A 15451-nucleotide genomic window follows, 5' to 3' on the forward strand; every position below is an offset into this window, starting at 1 on the left:
AATAGATGTGTCTGCACCTACTTCACCAAAACAAATTCCTAGTATGTATTTGATCATACATGGCAATAAACAATTTCTGATTCTGATTCTGAAAAAAATGGCTGCAGATCGTCAGAAGCAAACACAATTATCCATCCATGAAAGACCGGAACTGTAACATCTGGATAATCCTCCGACGACGCTTCATCTATTCCTGTTTGGTCTCATTCTGAAATTAAAAATGAGGAATAATTGGATGAAAAATGTGATGAAAAACAAGAGATCATCGATATTCCCTGAGCCACCTGCATCAACCTGTACGTTTCCCCCTGAGATGATTCCATTCCTTATGGGTTTTTTTGTAGTTTGTTATTGTTTTGAATTTGAACAAACTCCAAGGAGACTAAAGACTATAAATTCAGTCTTGAGTCTTGGTGCCACTCGCTTTCTTAGGTGAGATTGCTTTAGGTGACGTAGGTGAGGTTCTTGTATCAGGTTTCTAACAGGTGTTCTTCTGTGTCTGCTGGTCTAGGCATCGGTGGTATGGACCTGTGTGTAACCATCAAAGGCGTCTCCTTCCTTTTGCAAACAGGTATGGGCATCTTGGGGAACGCCGTGGTTCTGCTGGCTTACGCCCACATCATCTTCACCGAGCCCAAGCTGCTTCCTGTGGACATGATCCTGTGCCACCTGGCCTTCGCTCACCTCATGCTGATGCTGACACGCGGCGTTCCACAGACCTTGACCGTGTTCGGCTACACCGATTTGTTCAACGACGCGGGCTGCAAGGTGATCATTTTCAGCTATCGTATCAGTCGGGCGTTGTCAGTGTGCATCACATGCATGCTGAGTGTGTTCCAGGCGGTCACCGTCGCCCCCGCCGGGCCCCGCTTGTCCAAACTGAAGTCAGCACTTCCTTCTTTGGTTCTCCCCACCTTTGCTGGACTCTGGTTGCTCAACTCTGCCATATACTTTCAAACCTTTTTTCACGCTAAAGCTCCACGTAATGGCACCATCCCCGCTTTTACCATCAACGTCGGTTTTTGTCATGTGGACTTCAAAAACAGCCTGACTTACATCATAAAAGGGGTATTATCATCCGGAAGGGATTTTTGCTTTGTGGCGCTAATGGTGGCCTCCAGCGTTTATATCCTACTTCTTCTCCATCACCACAGTCACCAGATGAAAGCGATCCGTCGCTCCCAAGGAGGCGGAGCGGAGACCAGAGCAGCCAAGTCTGTGGTTACTTTAGTGGTCCTGTATGTCTTATTCTTTGGCATCGATAACATAATCTGGATCTACATGCTGACTGAAACCAAGGTGTCCCCTGTGGTGGCTGACATGAGAGTGTTCTTCTCCTCCTGCTATGCTTCCCTCAGCCCATACTTCATTATCTCCTCCAACAAGAAAATCAAGACCAAAATCCTGTGTGCGGTCGAGCAAGACCAACCAGCATCAATTGACACTCAGGAGTCACATGTTAAATGATAGCTTTATTATATCATAGATAAACACATCACAAGTATCTTTATTATGCGACTTTTGGTGGTACAAAGCTAGCAACTTTATTTTGCTGTCTGACTGTTTAATATGCAATAAAGCATTTAAATGTAAGGTTTTTTTCAAGCAAGAAATGACTGTTGGCGTGCACCTAACACAATCTAGCAATGGAAAGAATTCCACAAAATAAAATAATGGTAATGGTAATGGTTTGATTTCATTTGAACATGCATCAGATTACAATTGAATGCATCCCATAATCAGTTCACAGTTCCACATGTCCAAAAGGAGTAGGAAGAAGCAAAGCTTATTAAATCCTACCCCTCCATCTGGTACTTTTACAATGAGTAACTGTTACATTTGTTCACTTCCTGCTTTCCATAATACAGTTTAAGGTTTTTGGGGTTTTTTTTTTGTTTTGTTTTTTTTATTTTTATTTTTTTAAATAATGTACCTCGTACCAAAGTACGAGGTGATATGACCATCCAATGACATAATGGGTACCATAGTAAGTGTCAATATAGTGATATATATAGCACATCATGACTGGTTCAAGACTCTTCATCCTTGTATTTAGCAAACATCAACTGCTTGTATTGTTTCTTGAATTGGCTCATCGTTGTGCATTGTTTGACTTCCTTACTCAATCCATTCCATAGTTTGATTCCACATACAATCAGTAACTGTTACATTTGTTCACTTCCTGCTTTCCTAATATATTTTAAAGTTTTTTTTTACTTTATTTTGTTAAATTTTATTGTTTTAATTTTTTACTTTTTTTTTGTTTGATTTTTTTTTTTTTATTTTATTTTTGTCACATACCGAAGTACGAGGTGATATGACCATAATAAAATGGTTTAATTTTATTTGAACATGCATCAGATTACAATTGAATGCTTCACATAAACAATTCACATTCACATCCAAAAAGAGTAGGAAGAAGCAAAGCTTAGTATGGAGCTAGCACATTTGTTGATGGAATGGATTTTATTGATGTGGAATGTCACAGAGAAATGATGTGTTGATTTGAATCTTATGGGATGTTCTAATTCCCATGCTTTATTTACATAAATAATAATACAACTTGAAAAAAATATGGTCTTTAGGACCCAGGTGGAAATGACATATTATTGCTTGTCTGTAGGCAGTGTTTCTCAAATAATTGGGGGGCGGGGGGGTTAGTATCAGTGTTGTTCTACTCCCGCTGACATTTGGTCTCTACCTGCTTGCTCAGCAGACAGATAACAGGTTCTCAATAAAGACCCCAGCTCAATTCCTTTTCAGAACCTTTAGTGCAATAAAACTCAACATACATACTGTAAATAAAGTCAAATATTGCACTCTTTAATCTTGTTATTTTATGGATAATAATAGACCTCAATAAAATCCAATTTCCTGTCATTGTTCCAAAGAGCACCTCATCCTCGGTTTTGGAGGTGCTGGTAATGTTCTTCATTATTTTTCTTGATAATACATAAATAAAGCATGGGAATTACAACTTCTCATTTCTCTGTGACATTCCACATCAATTAAATCCATTTATAGCTCCATACTAATTTACGATGGAAATCCTGCGTACATGCTACTATTAGCATTTCCTATTTACATGATGAGCTTGAACACATCAGAATTTGACAGCTAATTAGACATTTACAGTAAATGTAAATAAATGCTTGTGTGGGGTTTCACTTGGTTCTCTGTTTTTATTTGTGAAATAACATTTGTGAGTGGTTAGTGCGCAGGCCTCACAGCTAGGAGACCCGAGTTCGATTCCACCCTCGGCCATCTCTGTGTGGAGTTTGCATGTTCTGTGCTGGGAAAATAGGATCTTTGGTCACCCTAGTTTAAAACATTAGTTTTTGCATTGAAGGTTTTTTCTTTTGCATGTGTTTTTAAGGTGTTTGTGTGTTCGAACCTTTCTGCGTGTTTACCACCAGCCACTGTCATTTTGATGCTACGTAGATACAAGTAGTACCGGTCAATAAAAAGGACTACGCTAACTAAAAGATGGTAACACATTTCACTGTCCTCACAAAAGCCCATTGTAGTGTTAAAAGTGCTAAATGATTTTTGATAAATAAATCATATGAATGATTTGTTATCTAAATAGATAAGTGATGCAAACATGTTATCTATGGTGAGTCAACTTTGATAATGAAAGTCCGCCGAGAGGGACATGCTTGAACTCGCCATTTTAATGAGCTCTCTGAACATGTAAACATGTGAAACACACACATACCATAATAACACAAATAAGCCACTCCCTAGAGAAAAGATGCTTTATGCTTTAAACAACTATTTCATCACTAAAGATCATTAAAGAAAGATTGGAAATAACCTCATAATTACTTCTAGAATAGCTTAAATAAATCACAATTTTAATTACTGGTTTAATGTGATTGTTTTGTTACAAGAAAGTCCGATTCAAATGAATAATTACAGCTTGTCCCTATCTCCCCAATTAGTTGAAACATGTGGTTATTGCGCTAATTGTCTCGCTGCTCTGCGTTACTAAATGTGCTCTTGGGACCTGAAGGGGAAGAGTGTGGAAGCTAAAGCACAACAACTGCGGACCTTGAAGCCTCCTGATGCCTCATTCAACAACAAGCACACATGTTCCAGTGTAACACTTCCAGGAAATGATTTAAGTTTTGGCTTATATTACATAATCACCTTCTAAATAAACAAGACTTAATAACTAAACTTAATAACTCGAAAACAAAAGCAGGACATTTATTTTTAACTACACAAAGCAGCACTAACCTACCACTAAAATAATCTAATCTAACTACACTAATCATGATCTTTTCTATTGTGGAGTTGCATCATCACCTCTTTTTGATTCTCGTGCAAAAAAAAAATAACAACAAAGTGTGACAATGTATAAATGTGTCTTTGGAATTGGGCATTTGGATTAAAAAAATCATCTACATATATCTTGGTAGCGAATTAGTTCATAAGAATGATTGTTGTGGGATAATTCAAACATTACATTACTGACACCCAGTGACTGGTGTAGAAAATGACATATTTATCTTTGAATTGATCCTCTGAAGGGATCATATATGTATTTTATTTAATTTTGCCATTTTTATGCTTAAAAATACTTCATTTAGACAAGAAATATGTAAAAAAATATTCAACCACAAAACAGCACAATTTATGGTGAGGGAAGACTGTATTATTCATTCATTCATTCATTTTCTACCGCTTATCCTCCTGGACTGGTGGCCAGCCAATCACAGGGCACATATAGACAAACAACCATTCACACTCACATTCATACCTATGGACAATTTGGAGTCGCTAATTAACCTAGCATGTTTTTGGAATGTGGGAGGAAACCGGAGTACCCGGAGAAAACCCACGCATGCACGGGGAGAACATGCAAACTCCACACACAGAGATGGCCGAGCGTGGGATTGAACTCGGGTCTCCTAGCTGTTTGGCCTGCGTGCTAACCACTCAACCAACGTGCAGCCTGACTGTATTATTAAACAAGAAATCTTGAAATAAAGTTGAAATGTTAATTAAAATAGCACTAATTATACATGAAGGCTGTTTTTTTTTCCTTTGAATATATATATATATATATATATATATATATATATATATATATATATATATATATATATATATGTATATATAACTTCTCAGCATACTGTACCTACATGTTAGGTTTGAGCTTGTTTACAAAATTAAATAAAAATGGCCTCCGCATTTGTTGATCTTTCAAAGTATAAGTCAGGAATATCAAATTAGCTCAATATTGGTTAATAAACATGAAAAAGGAAACCATTTTTGCAAAGGCAAGTCATCGACCATTTGTGTAATGATTATAAAAATATATATAATATATTTTTTTCTGGATTCATGTTGTCTGCAAAAGAAAATATGAAAAACAGGCAGCACTTTAACCATAATTGGGATTAACAAACAATATCATGATTATTCCCTGAGCCACCTTTGTCATACCCCTGGGATAAATGAAATAATTAGTTTTAATTAGCTTTAATTTGCTGAATTAATTTCAATAAAGGCACAGCATAAAGGTCTCCAAGGAGATGGGAGGCTATAAGTGGCATCAAGTGGACTACTAAAGAGTTTATCAGCAACACAACCAGCGTACCATCCGCTTCCTCGGGTGAGATGAACTTTGGTGCTTTTGTTTTATTTGATTTTCCCCATAATATGATTAATAATTTAATGTGTTTTTTAGTGGAGTGTGTTTCTAATACGTGTTCTTCTGTGTCTGCTGGTCTAGGCATCGGTGGTATGGACCTGTGTGTAACCATCAAAGGCGTCTCCTTCCTCTTGCAAACAGGTATGGGCATCTTGGGGAACGCCGTGGTTCTGCTGGCTTACGCCCACATCATCTTCACCGAGCCCAAGCTGCTTCCTGTGGACATGATCCTGTGCCACCTGGCCTTCGCCAACCTCATGCTCTTGCTGACCCGCTGCGTCCCCCAGACCATGACCGTGTTTGGCCTCACAAACCTGCTCAACGACGCGGGCTGCAAGGTGGTCATTTACGGGTATCGTATCGGTCGGGCGTTGTCAGTGTGCATCACATGCATGCTGAGTGTGTTCCAGGCGGTCACCATCGCCCCCGCCGGGCCCCGCTTGTCCAGACTGAAGCCAGCGCTTCCTTCTTTGGTCGTCCCCACCTTTGCTGGACTCTGGTTGCTCAACATGGCCATATGCATCGCAGCACCTTTCTTCTCCATGGCTCCAAGGAATGGCACCGTTCCGGCCTTCACGCTCAACTTGGGCTTTTGTCATGTGGACTTCAGGGACAACTTGTCCTATGTCATCAATGGGGTCGCTGTCTCCGGAAGGGATTTTGCATTTGTGGCGCTAATGGTAGCCTCAAGTGGTTACATACTACTTCTTCTCCATCACCACAGTCGCCAAGTGAGAGCGATCCGTCGCTCCCAAGGTGGCGGAGTGGAGACCAGAGCAGCCAAGACTGTGGTTACTTTAGTGGTCCTGTATGTCTTATTCTTTGGCATCGATAACATAATCTGGATCTACATGCTGACTGAATCCAAGGTGTCCCCTGTGGTGGCTGACATGAGAGTGTTCTTCTCCTCCTGCTATGCTTCCCTCAGCCCATACTTCATTATCTCTTCCAACAAGAAGGTCAAGGCCAAAATCCTGTGTGCGGTCGAGCAAGACCAACCAGCATCAACGGACACTCAGGAGTCACATGATAAATGACTTTTTTTTCTCTTAATAGATATTATTACATATCAACTCTTCTTTTGGTCCATTTGTCTTTTTGAACTTCACTAGACATGGAACCTCACAAGTGCTTCAGACAATATATGTAGTAACAGGGTCCATTGTTACTGATGCATCATAGTATAAAATAAACAGGAATGCACAAAAAGGAACATAGCAACTGTAATATCGCGACATCATTCTGAGAATTGACAACGAAAAGGTCTGATTTAAATTACAATATTTAAAAAAAATTAAAATAAACAGCAGACTACAGATGGGTTACTTGTATTTGTCTTATCCATACCTCTGATTGGCTAAAAAAAAAAAAAAGTCCAACGTATCCCCTGATTATGGAGCTCTTTTGTTGTCTGACAGGCGATCAATCTCTCCCACTTTGTTCTATATGTTGATTAAAGCACATGTACAACACTGAAATGTATTCTCACTTAATTAAATTTATTCATAATTGCTATTTATTATCGTACAACAACAGTGGCTTTTAATCGGGCGAGCGAAAAACTCCTGAAAAGCATAAACCAGGGGAAACTAATTTAACACATTTCCACAACAAACCCGGAAAAGGAGTGCGGAAGATTAGTGTATTGCAAAAACTCCACTTCGATAAGAATCCCTTTAAATAAACACAATTATGCTTACTTCGTTACATGTATGGGACTTTTAACTCTTTCGGTCAACTTTCACGTCGAGGAAGTGAAGGGTGAAGCCTGAAAAGACAACACCGGAACACTGGAACGATAACAAATGTATGTGGTATTTAAACATGAACGAACGGCAGTGCCTTCTCTTATGAATGCCTTGCATCCCCCAAAATGTGGCAGCTTTGCGATTTATACCAGGTAAGTTTGGATATTTGCATGTTACTGTAGTTAATAAGTAAATGGCTACGGGTTACTTGTTGCACAGCTATTCTTTATATAACTTTACAACTAAATATCCTGTTAAATCGCTAAGGAACATGCTGTTCTTTCTATTAAGTTCAACGAGTTTTTTCCCATCAATTGTTTTCTTTCGTGATGTTTTTATTCTGTCCTCAGCTCTTCTGTGTTCTATGTGAATTGAGCTGACTCTGGATCAGTGGTTCGAGCACCAAAACACAATGGCCAGAATATCCTGGTATCAAGAGAAGGTATGATCACGTGGGCAGGTGCATGTTTTGTATAAAGTGGCCGTTAAAGGCCCAGGGGAGCACAAATTCAATGATAGCTGCTTGAATGGAATAAAAATGCATCAGTGATTTGTCATTTGCATAAAGTAGAATGTTTTTCCTGCCTCAGATAGGCGCCTACGACCAACAAGTTTGGGAGAAATCGCTGGAGCAGACAGACTTAAATGTAAGACAACAAGAAATGTTTCTTCTGTGTTTGTGTATCTAAGTAACCTTTACTTATCAATTAGGGTTTGGACAGCAAACCGAGGAAAACCGGTCACATCAAGTCAGACCTCATCGATGTCGACTTAGTAAGAGGTGAGAGTCCACTATGCATCACATAACAAACAAGGAGCCATCACTGGTGTTCAAACTCTCACCTTGTAGGGTCCACATTCAGCAAAGCCAAGCCAGCACGTCCATGGACAGCTTTGACTCGCAAGGGTCTGGTCAGAGTGTTACTGTTTCCTTTCTTTTTCCCGTGGTGGATCCAGGTCACATCCAAATCCATCTCCGTTTGTATTCTGGTGCTGTACTTCATGCAAGGTTAGTTGCCTCCAAAGAAGAGCTGAAATGGATGAGGTTATAAACACAAAAACAATAATGTGATATTAATTTTTAATTTAAATTTCAGTACAGTGCAGAGTTTATCTTTGTTTACTTCTTGTTTACTTATTTTTGCAATAAGTTACTTTAAGTGGTTATTTCAAACAATTCTAAACGCTTAGATATTTAAATTATCTTGTAAAAAAAAAAAACAACACAATGTATTATTATTATTATTATTGTCAACACAATTTTATACCTGATAGTGTATTTACTGGGAGACCGCTTATCATTGTTTTTCGCCCTCTAGTGGCCGCAGTGCTCCTCTACATGGAGGTCCCCAGTGCCACTGCCAGTGAGGTGTTTGGGCCTATGTGTCTGATGCTGTTGCTAGGCACCGTGCACTGCCAGATTGTGTCCACCGAGTGTAGCCGGTGGCCCTTGAGTGGTCTATCTCCCGGCAATAGCAATAGTGGCACCAGCCCGGCCCGTAGGAGGAGGTGAGTTGCCGTAGCACTTGGCTGTTTTTAGTTTTCTTTATAATCATCCATTTGTTTGCGCATTCCCACCTCCTCTCTTGCTCTCTCCGTCAGGCCCAGGAAGGGCAGAGGCCAGAAGAAATCTGACGAGAAGAATGAGAGCGAGGACATGGAGCAGCAAGGCTCGTCACAGTTAGACGAAATCCAGCAATTAAACAGAAAAGATGAGAGAAGAGTAAGCACGTAGAAATTGGTTTGGTGTGATTTTTTTTTTTGCTCTGTAAATTATTAGAAACTTTTTTTTGATGTTCCAGAGCAAAAGAAAATCAGGTTTCGGAGCGTCTGACGAGCTCTCTAGTGAGGAAGAAGACGGAGTGCAATCAGTGGAAGTGCCACCCGCAGTGCCGAGGTTGAGGAAGCCCAACCCAAAAGCTGCAACGAGGCCTCAGGTTAACCTTAATAGCAATACTCACCCCATTCAGTCCTGCAGGTGGCAGTCAAACATACTGTATTACTAAGTGGGTCTTGAATATCACATACACTCCTAATTAAAATATTAAGCACTAATTTACATTTTGCACTGTTGGATCTCAAGTAGGTTCTAAATAGAGCTTCAAAATGCAAAAACAAAAGAAATGGACATCAGTTCCAGACAGACGATACCCTCCAGGAAGCCATCATCACCATCTGGTGCAACATTAGCATTAGCATCCTTGTAACACTGGCATCAAACATGTCCAAACCAATTTTTGGAGTGATTAACAAGAATGGGTCAGCTACTCATTACTGAGTCCTTTTTTTGAACATTTTATTTTTATTTTAGAGGAAGTTTTATGGTTTTTTAAGCTATGTTTTTTTTGCAGTTAATTGCGTCCTCAAATTTTTTTGAAGCTCTACTTAGAACCTCCTTAAGATCCAACTGTTCAAAATGGAAATTCTTGCAAATTAAAAATTCTGAACAACAAGCTCTATTCATCCTTGCACCTTTATCCATATCTGCAGCAACATTTACTTACTTATGTTCATTATTGTGGTTTGCATTGGCGTAGATCTACAGTCCCTGACAAAAGTCTTGTCGCTTATCCAAGTTGTAGGAACAACAAATAATAACTTGACTTGTAGTTGCTCAATTGGAATCAGAAATGACTTATATGAAAGGCAAAGCCCTCTAGATTATGCTTTTTATATCAAAATAACGTTTTGTACCATTCATTGAGTTTTATCATTTAATTAGGACATAAAGGTCAGATTTTGCTTGGACAAAAGTCTTGTCGCATACAAAAAAATGTAGAAATAATACATATACTTAATTTTGAATACACAAATATGCTACAATAACATCAGAACATAAAGTCATTGTACCTTGGAAAAAAGAATTAATATTGTGTATGGCTTCCATGAGCTTGGAGGACTGCATCCATACGTCTTGGCAATGACTCAAATAACTCATCTGGAATGGCCAAGAAAGCAGTCTTGCAGGACTCCCAGAGTTCATCAGGATTTTTCGGCTTCATCTTCCAAGCCTCCTCCTTCATCTTACCCCAGACATGCTCAATAATGTTCATGTCTGGCGACTGGGCTGGCCAATCCTGGAGCACCTTGACCTTCTTGGCTTTCAGGAACTTGGATGTGGAGGCTGAAGTATGAGAAGGAGCGCCATCCTGCTGCAGAATTTGCCCTTTCTTGTGGTTTGGAACGTAATGGGCAGCGAGAATTTCTTGATATTTCAGGCTGTTGATGTTGCCATCAACAGCCAACCAAAAAATCGTGTTGCATTTGCCAAGGCCCACAGCTTGCAGAAAGGATGGACAGTGGAAAAGTGGCAGAAGGTTGATTTTTCTGATGAATCATCCATTGAACTGCATCCCAATCGCCGCAAATACTGCAGAAGACCTGTTGGAACCCGCATGGACCCAAGATTCACCCAGAAAACAGTCAAGTTTGGTGGAGGAAAAATCATGGTTTGGGGATACATCCAGTATGGGGGTGTGCGACAGATCTGCAGAGTGGATGGCAACATCAACAGCCTGAAATATCAAGAAATTCTCGCTGCCCATTACGTTCCAAACCACAAGAAAGGGCAAATTCTGCAGCAGGATGGCGCTCCTTCTCATACTTCAGCCTCCACATTCAAGTTCCTGAAAGCCAAGAAGGTCAAGGTGCTCCAGGATTGGCCAGCCCAGTCGCCAGACATGAACATTATTGAGCATGTCTGGGGTAAGATGAAGGAGGAGGCTTGGAAGATGAAGCCGAAAAATCCTGATGAACTCTGGGAGTCCTGCAAGACTGCTTTCTTGGCCATTCCAGATGAGTTATTTGAGTCATTGCCAAGACGTATGGATGCAGTCCTCCAAGCTCATGGAAGCCATACACAATATTAATTCTTTTTTCCAAGGTACAATGACTTTATGTTCTGATGTTATTGTAGCATATTTGTGTATTCAAAATTAAGTATATGTATTATTTCTACATTTTTTTGTATGCGACAAGACTTTTGTCCAAGCAAAATCTGACCTTTATGTCCTAATTAAATGATAAAACTCAATGAATGGTACAAAACGTTATTTTGATATAAAAAGCATAATCTAGAGGGCTTTGCCTTTCATATAAGTCATTTCTGATTCCAATTGAGCAACTACAAGTCAAGTTATTATTTGTTGTTCCTACAACTTGGATAAGCGACAAGACTTTTGTCAGGGACTGTACATGGCATCATATTGAATGCTGTATGTATCACAGCAGGAAGGTGGCGGGGCCTTGAGGGTGAAGCCACGCGAGGTGGAGCGCCTCAGACCGAGCGTGGGCAGCCGTTTGGCCTCCGACACTGACGACACCATGTGGGAGGAGCTTCTCCAGGGCTCAGACTCTGCCTCGACGGGAAGCAGCGACAGTGATGATAATGGGAGGTTCGCTGCCAGTTTGGCGCTCCAGCAGACCACCACGTTGAGTAGCGATGATGAGAGCCTGCAAGGCATCACTGGAGTACGATTCCCCTCAAACTTTGAAGGATGTTTGCGTGTTATGATTTATGTTCATTAATCATGTGTATTGTGTGGCAGCACCAACTGTCCTGGTTCCAGGCGTGCCATCCTTCCAAGGACCGCGTCAGTGCCATCATATGGGAGCAGGGCGAGTGTAAGAAAGCAGACATGTCCGTGTTGGAGATCAGCGGGATCATCCTCACTCGGGTACAGTAGCCGGCACCTTTATAACCTGTCACATGACAATGTTATGCACTACATAAACATGCTGATGTTGTTAATGGAAGAAATAAATATACATCCATTTTCTATACCGCTTATCATCACTGTGAGTATGCTGGAGCCTATCCCAGCTGACTTCGGGTGAGGGGCGGGGTACACCCTGGACTGGTGGCCAGCCAATCACAGGGCACATATAGACAAACAACCATTCACACTCACATTCATACCTATGGACAATTTGGAGTCGCTAATTAACCTAGCATGTTTTTGGAATGTGGGAGGAAACCGGAGTACCCGGAGAAAACCCACGCATGCACGGGGTAATCGACCATCTCCACACAGAGATGGCCGAGGGTGGAATTGAACCCTGGTCTCCTAGCTGTGAGGTCTGCACCACTCGACCACCGTGCCGCCTAGTCTAATGTTGATGGACTAAAATTATGTTTATTCATTAATGGTATTAAATAAACAAGGTATTACTATACATTATTACATGGCTTGTGAATATCTTTTTTTAAGGAAGAGAAATATAATTGTGGCGATCAGACAGATTACATAAAGGCTGATTCTCACTACAAATATTTGCTAACACATGCTAACAAAATGTCTCGTTCTATCGCTAACAGGTGAAACTAGCAGAGCAAGGCGTGGGCTACCTGGTGTTTGGTGGACTGGTGACCGCCACGCTGGCGCTGCTGCCCTTTGCCTTCCGCTTGGCCCAGCGTCTAGACGTGTCCAGCCTCTGCTCGCTGTCGGCGTCCGATCTGGTGGAGATAGTGTTCAGTCCGGCCAGTTTTCACGCTTACGCCTTTTTCTTCATCACAACGGTGCTGAGAGTGTGTCTCACAGGGTTGTTCTTCTTCATGATGTGTGTGGCTGAGAGGACATACAAGCAGGCCAGTATATCTTACCTCCACCAAGGAAATTTTTACATCACAAAATGTTTTTTGTTATTCACTCATTTTTAAAAAACAGACACATGCAGGAAAAATTATGATATTTTAGTCTTAGTGAAGTGCATTTTTTTAACATCCACGACTGTACATTGTCTCCTCAACAGAGGCTTTTATTCGCCAAACACTTCAGCCACCTCACGTCAGCCCGCAAAGCCAAAAAGTCAGAGATCCCTCACTTCCGCCTGAAGAAGGTGCAGAACATCAAGATGTGGCTGTCGCTGCGCTCCTTCCTCAGGGTGTGTATCTTTCCAAGATCATCAGGTTGGCTTTGCCGCATGTTTTCTCACAGCCCTTTGCTTGCTCACTCATTGCAGAGGCGTGGCCCGCAGCGCTCCGTCGACGTCATTGTGTCCACCATCTTCCTGCTGGCCCTCTCCACCTCATTCATCATCTGTGCACAGGTAATACATTGGAATGCAGTTCATGATGACTAATGCATCGTGCAGCCATGACGCTTGAATGAGTTCACCCATGTTGTTTTTTTTCTTCTAAGCTTTTACAAAGCCACAAAACCTTCCTGGAGTCACTGACCAACTGGGAGCTGATGTTGTGGACCTCGTCGCTTGTTCTTTTCCTGCTAAGACTCGCCACACTGGGATCAGAGACTAACTGCAAATATAGCAACTCCTCTGTGTTGCTCACTGAGCAGGTCAAAACCAGTTGCAGAACTTGACTCCACTTGTTTGACTTGCATAACGCATTCTTAAACATTACATACTATACAATGAGATCATCATCGTCGTCGTCTAGAAGATGATCGAAAAATATTTGCATAACATTAAGTAATTATGCGGGCTGCACGGCAGTTAGCGGTTAGCGCGCAGACCTCACAGCTAAGAGACCCGAGTTCAATTCCACCCTCGGCCATCTCTGTGTGGAGTTTGCATGTTCTCCCCGTGCATGCGTGGGTTTCCTCCGGGTACTCCGGTTTCCTCCCACATTCCAAAAACATGCTAGGTTAATTGGCGACTCCAAATTGTCCATAGTTATGAATGTGATTGTGAATGGTTGTTTGTCTATATGTGCCCTGTGATTGGCTGGCCACCAGTCCAGGGTGTACCCCGCCTCTCGCCAGAAGACAGCTGGGATAGGCTCCAGCAACCCCGCGACCCTCGTGAGGATAAGCGGTAGAAAATGAATGAATGAATAAGTAATTTAAACAAACAAAACTAGCACTATTCTAATTGTACCTAATATTGTGGACAGTGAGTGCCGCTGTCTCATTTACGTCGCCTGTGTCTTTCAGATCAACTTGTATCTCAAGATGGAGAAAAAGCCCAACAAGAAAGAAGAGCTCAATATAGTGAACAATGTCTTAAAGCTCGCTACTAAACTGATGAAGGTGAGAGGTGGTAGTGACTTGTTAACGCATCATAGCATATCATTGCAATACACAGAGACTTTGTAGGACCTCGGTAGTGCCAACTTCTAGTCCAATGTGGCTGGTCTCTTAACAAAGTCCTCATACTGTAGGCTATAGCCACTATCTCCCAAAATGCAGTAAATGGCTGTTTTATCACTGAAGTACCAGTTTTGGTTCCCTTTTGACCTGTGACCTAATACTGAACCTTCGTCAGGAGCTGGACACTCCTTTCCGCCTTCTCGGTCTGACCGTCAACCCACTCATCTACAACATCACCAGGGTGGTCATCTTGTCGGCTGTTTCTGCCGTGGTCAGTGACCTGCTGGGCTTCAACATTAGAGTGAGTCTCCACTTGGTGCAATTGAAATGTACATTTGTTTCCATTTGTTGGTATTTCTGACAAAACCTTAACCGAGACAGTGTATGGAAAAATACATCTTTTTGGTAAAAACCAGTTCACATGAAAACCGATGTTCTACTGAATATCTCGATGGATGAATGAATGCTGATTAATGGTTGTATTATTATGTGTAATGTGACTTAACAGTTAAACATGTTCTTCTTCTTTTGCAGTTGTGGAAAATCAAACCTTAATGTGAACGCGCCAAAAAGCACTTAACATACCCAGAAGGTCAGACAGACGCCGGCGGCCACCTCTTGCCTTCACTACTCGTGCAAACCTACTGACCACATGTCATCACACACTTAACACCTTTGACCCTTGAATGTGGCTAAAAATAACCATGACAGAGTGAAACTTGAGAGTAAACCAGACAAACAATGTAATGAAGTATTAACCACATAATGATACGCCATGCTAGCAAATAAGCACGGGTGGTCAGCTTAAGGAAAGTGGGAATTACATGTATTTATTTTTAGCACTTTTGTGTTCTCTTACCACTATCTGCCTTCCCTATTGAGGACCACTGGTGAATAGAACTATGCAATGAATTCATGAAATGTTTCATAGAATAAAACATTTTTACTCCATTTACGAAGGAGCATTCATACATTATTGTGTACCAAAAGTC

The 15451-nt window shown here is 41.1% G+C and overlaps 3 protein-coding genes across 5 annotated transcripts; all 3 read left to right on the top strand.

The window, feature by feature from the left end:
• The first annotated feature begins 522 nt into the window (after positions 1-522).
• Positions 523-1639, top strand: LOC131105947 (olfactory receptor class A-like protein 1). The gene has a single exon (XM_058054514.1). It carries the CDS (start codon positions 523-525, stop codon positions 1465-1467), a length of 945 nt encoding a protein of 314 aa, XP_057910497.1. The 3' UTR covers positions 1468-1639.
• Positions 1640-5733: 4094 nt separating this feature from the next.
• On the top strand, positions 5734-6699 carry LOC131106082 (olfactory receptor class A-like protein 1). Its single transcript, XM_058054821.1, has one exon. It carries the CDS (start codon positions 5755-5757, stop codon positions 6697-6699), a length of 945 nt encoding a protein of 314 aa, XP_057910804.1. The 5' UTR covers positions 5734-5754.
• Positions 6700-7276: 577 nt separating this feature from the next.
• phtf1 (putative homeodomain transcription factor 1) lies at positions 7277-15410 on the top strand. 3 transcript variants are annotated; one of them, XM_058054978.1, is made up of 17 exons: positions 7277-7562; positions 7761-7852; positions 8001-8057; positions 8122-8191; positions 8261-8419; positions 8730-8919; positions 9013-9133; positions 9213-9347; positions 11638-11880; positions 11958-12086; positions 12728-12997; positions 13162-13293; positions 13372-13458; positions 13551-13706; positions 14304-14399; positions 14635-14760; positions 14994-15410. In XM_058054978.1, exons 2-17 carry the CDS (start codon positions 7823-7825, stop codon positions 15012-15014), a joined length of 2022 nt encoding a protein of 673 aa, XP_057910961.1. In that variant the 5' UTR covers positions 7277-7562; positions 7761-7822; the 3' UTR covers positions 15015-15410. The 3 variants fall into 3 exon arrangements, with proteins under 3 accessions (XP_057910961.1, XP_057910962.1, XP_057910963.1); XM_058054979.1 differs by having other exon boundaries at positions 11641-11880; XM_058054980.1 differs by lacking the exons at positions 7277-7562; positions 7761-7852 and having other exon boundaries at positions 8019-8057; positions 8368-8419.
• The last annotated feature ends 41 nt before the right edge of the window (positions 15411-15451 follow it).

This window comes from Doryrhamphus excisus, chromosome 18 (assembly GCF_030265055.1).
Source record: "Doryrhamphus excisus isolate RoL2022-K1 chromosome 18, RoL_Dexc_1.0, whole genome shotgun sequence".
Lineage (NCBI taxonomy): Eukaryota > Metazoa > Chordata > Actinopteri > Syngnathiformes > Syngnathidae > Doryrhamphus > Doryrhamphus excisus.

What these genes read in the sequence shown, in the direction of transcription:
- LOC131105947 (XM_058054514.1), top strand. Translation starts at nt 523, where the DNA reads ATGGACCTGTGTGTAACCATCAAAGGCGTCTCCTTCCTTTTGCAAACA.
- LOC131106082 (XM_058054821.1), top strand. Translation starts at nt 5,755, where the DNA reads ATGGACCTGTGTGTAACCATCAAAGGCGTCTCCTTCCTCTTGCAAACA.
- phtf1 (XM_058054978.1), top strand. Translation starts at nt 7,823, where the DNA reads ATGGCCAGAATATCCTGGTATCAAGAGAAG. An exon ending in TGGAGCAGACAGACTTAAAT is followed by an intron (nt 8,058 to 8,121) that starts GTAAGACAACAA and finishes CTTATCAATTAG; the next exon opens with GGTTTGGACAGCAAACCGAG. An exon ending in AGCCCGGCCCGTAGGAGGAG is followed by an intron (nt 8,920 to 9,012) that starts GTGAGTTGCCGT and finishes TCTCTCCGTCAG; the next exon opens with GCCCAGGAAGGGCAGAGGCC.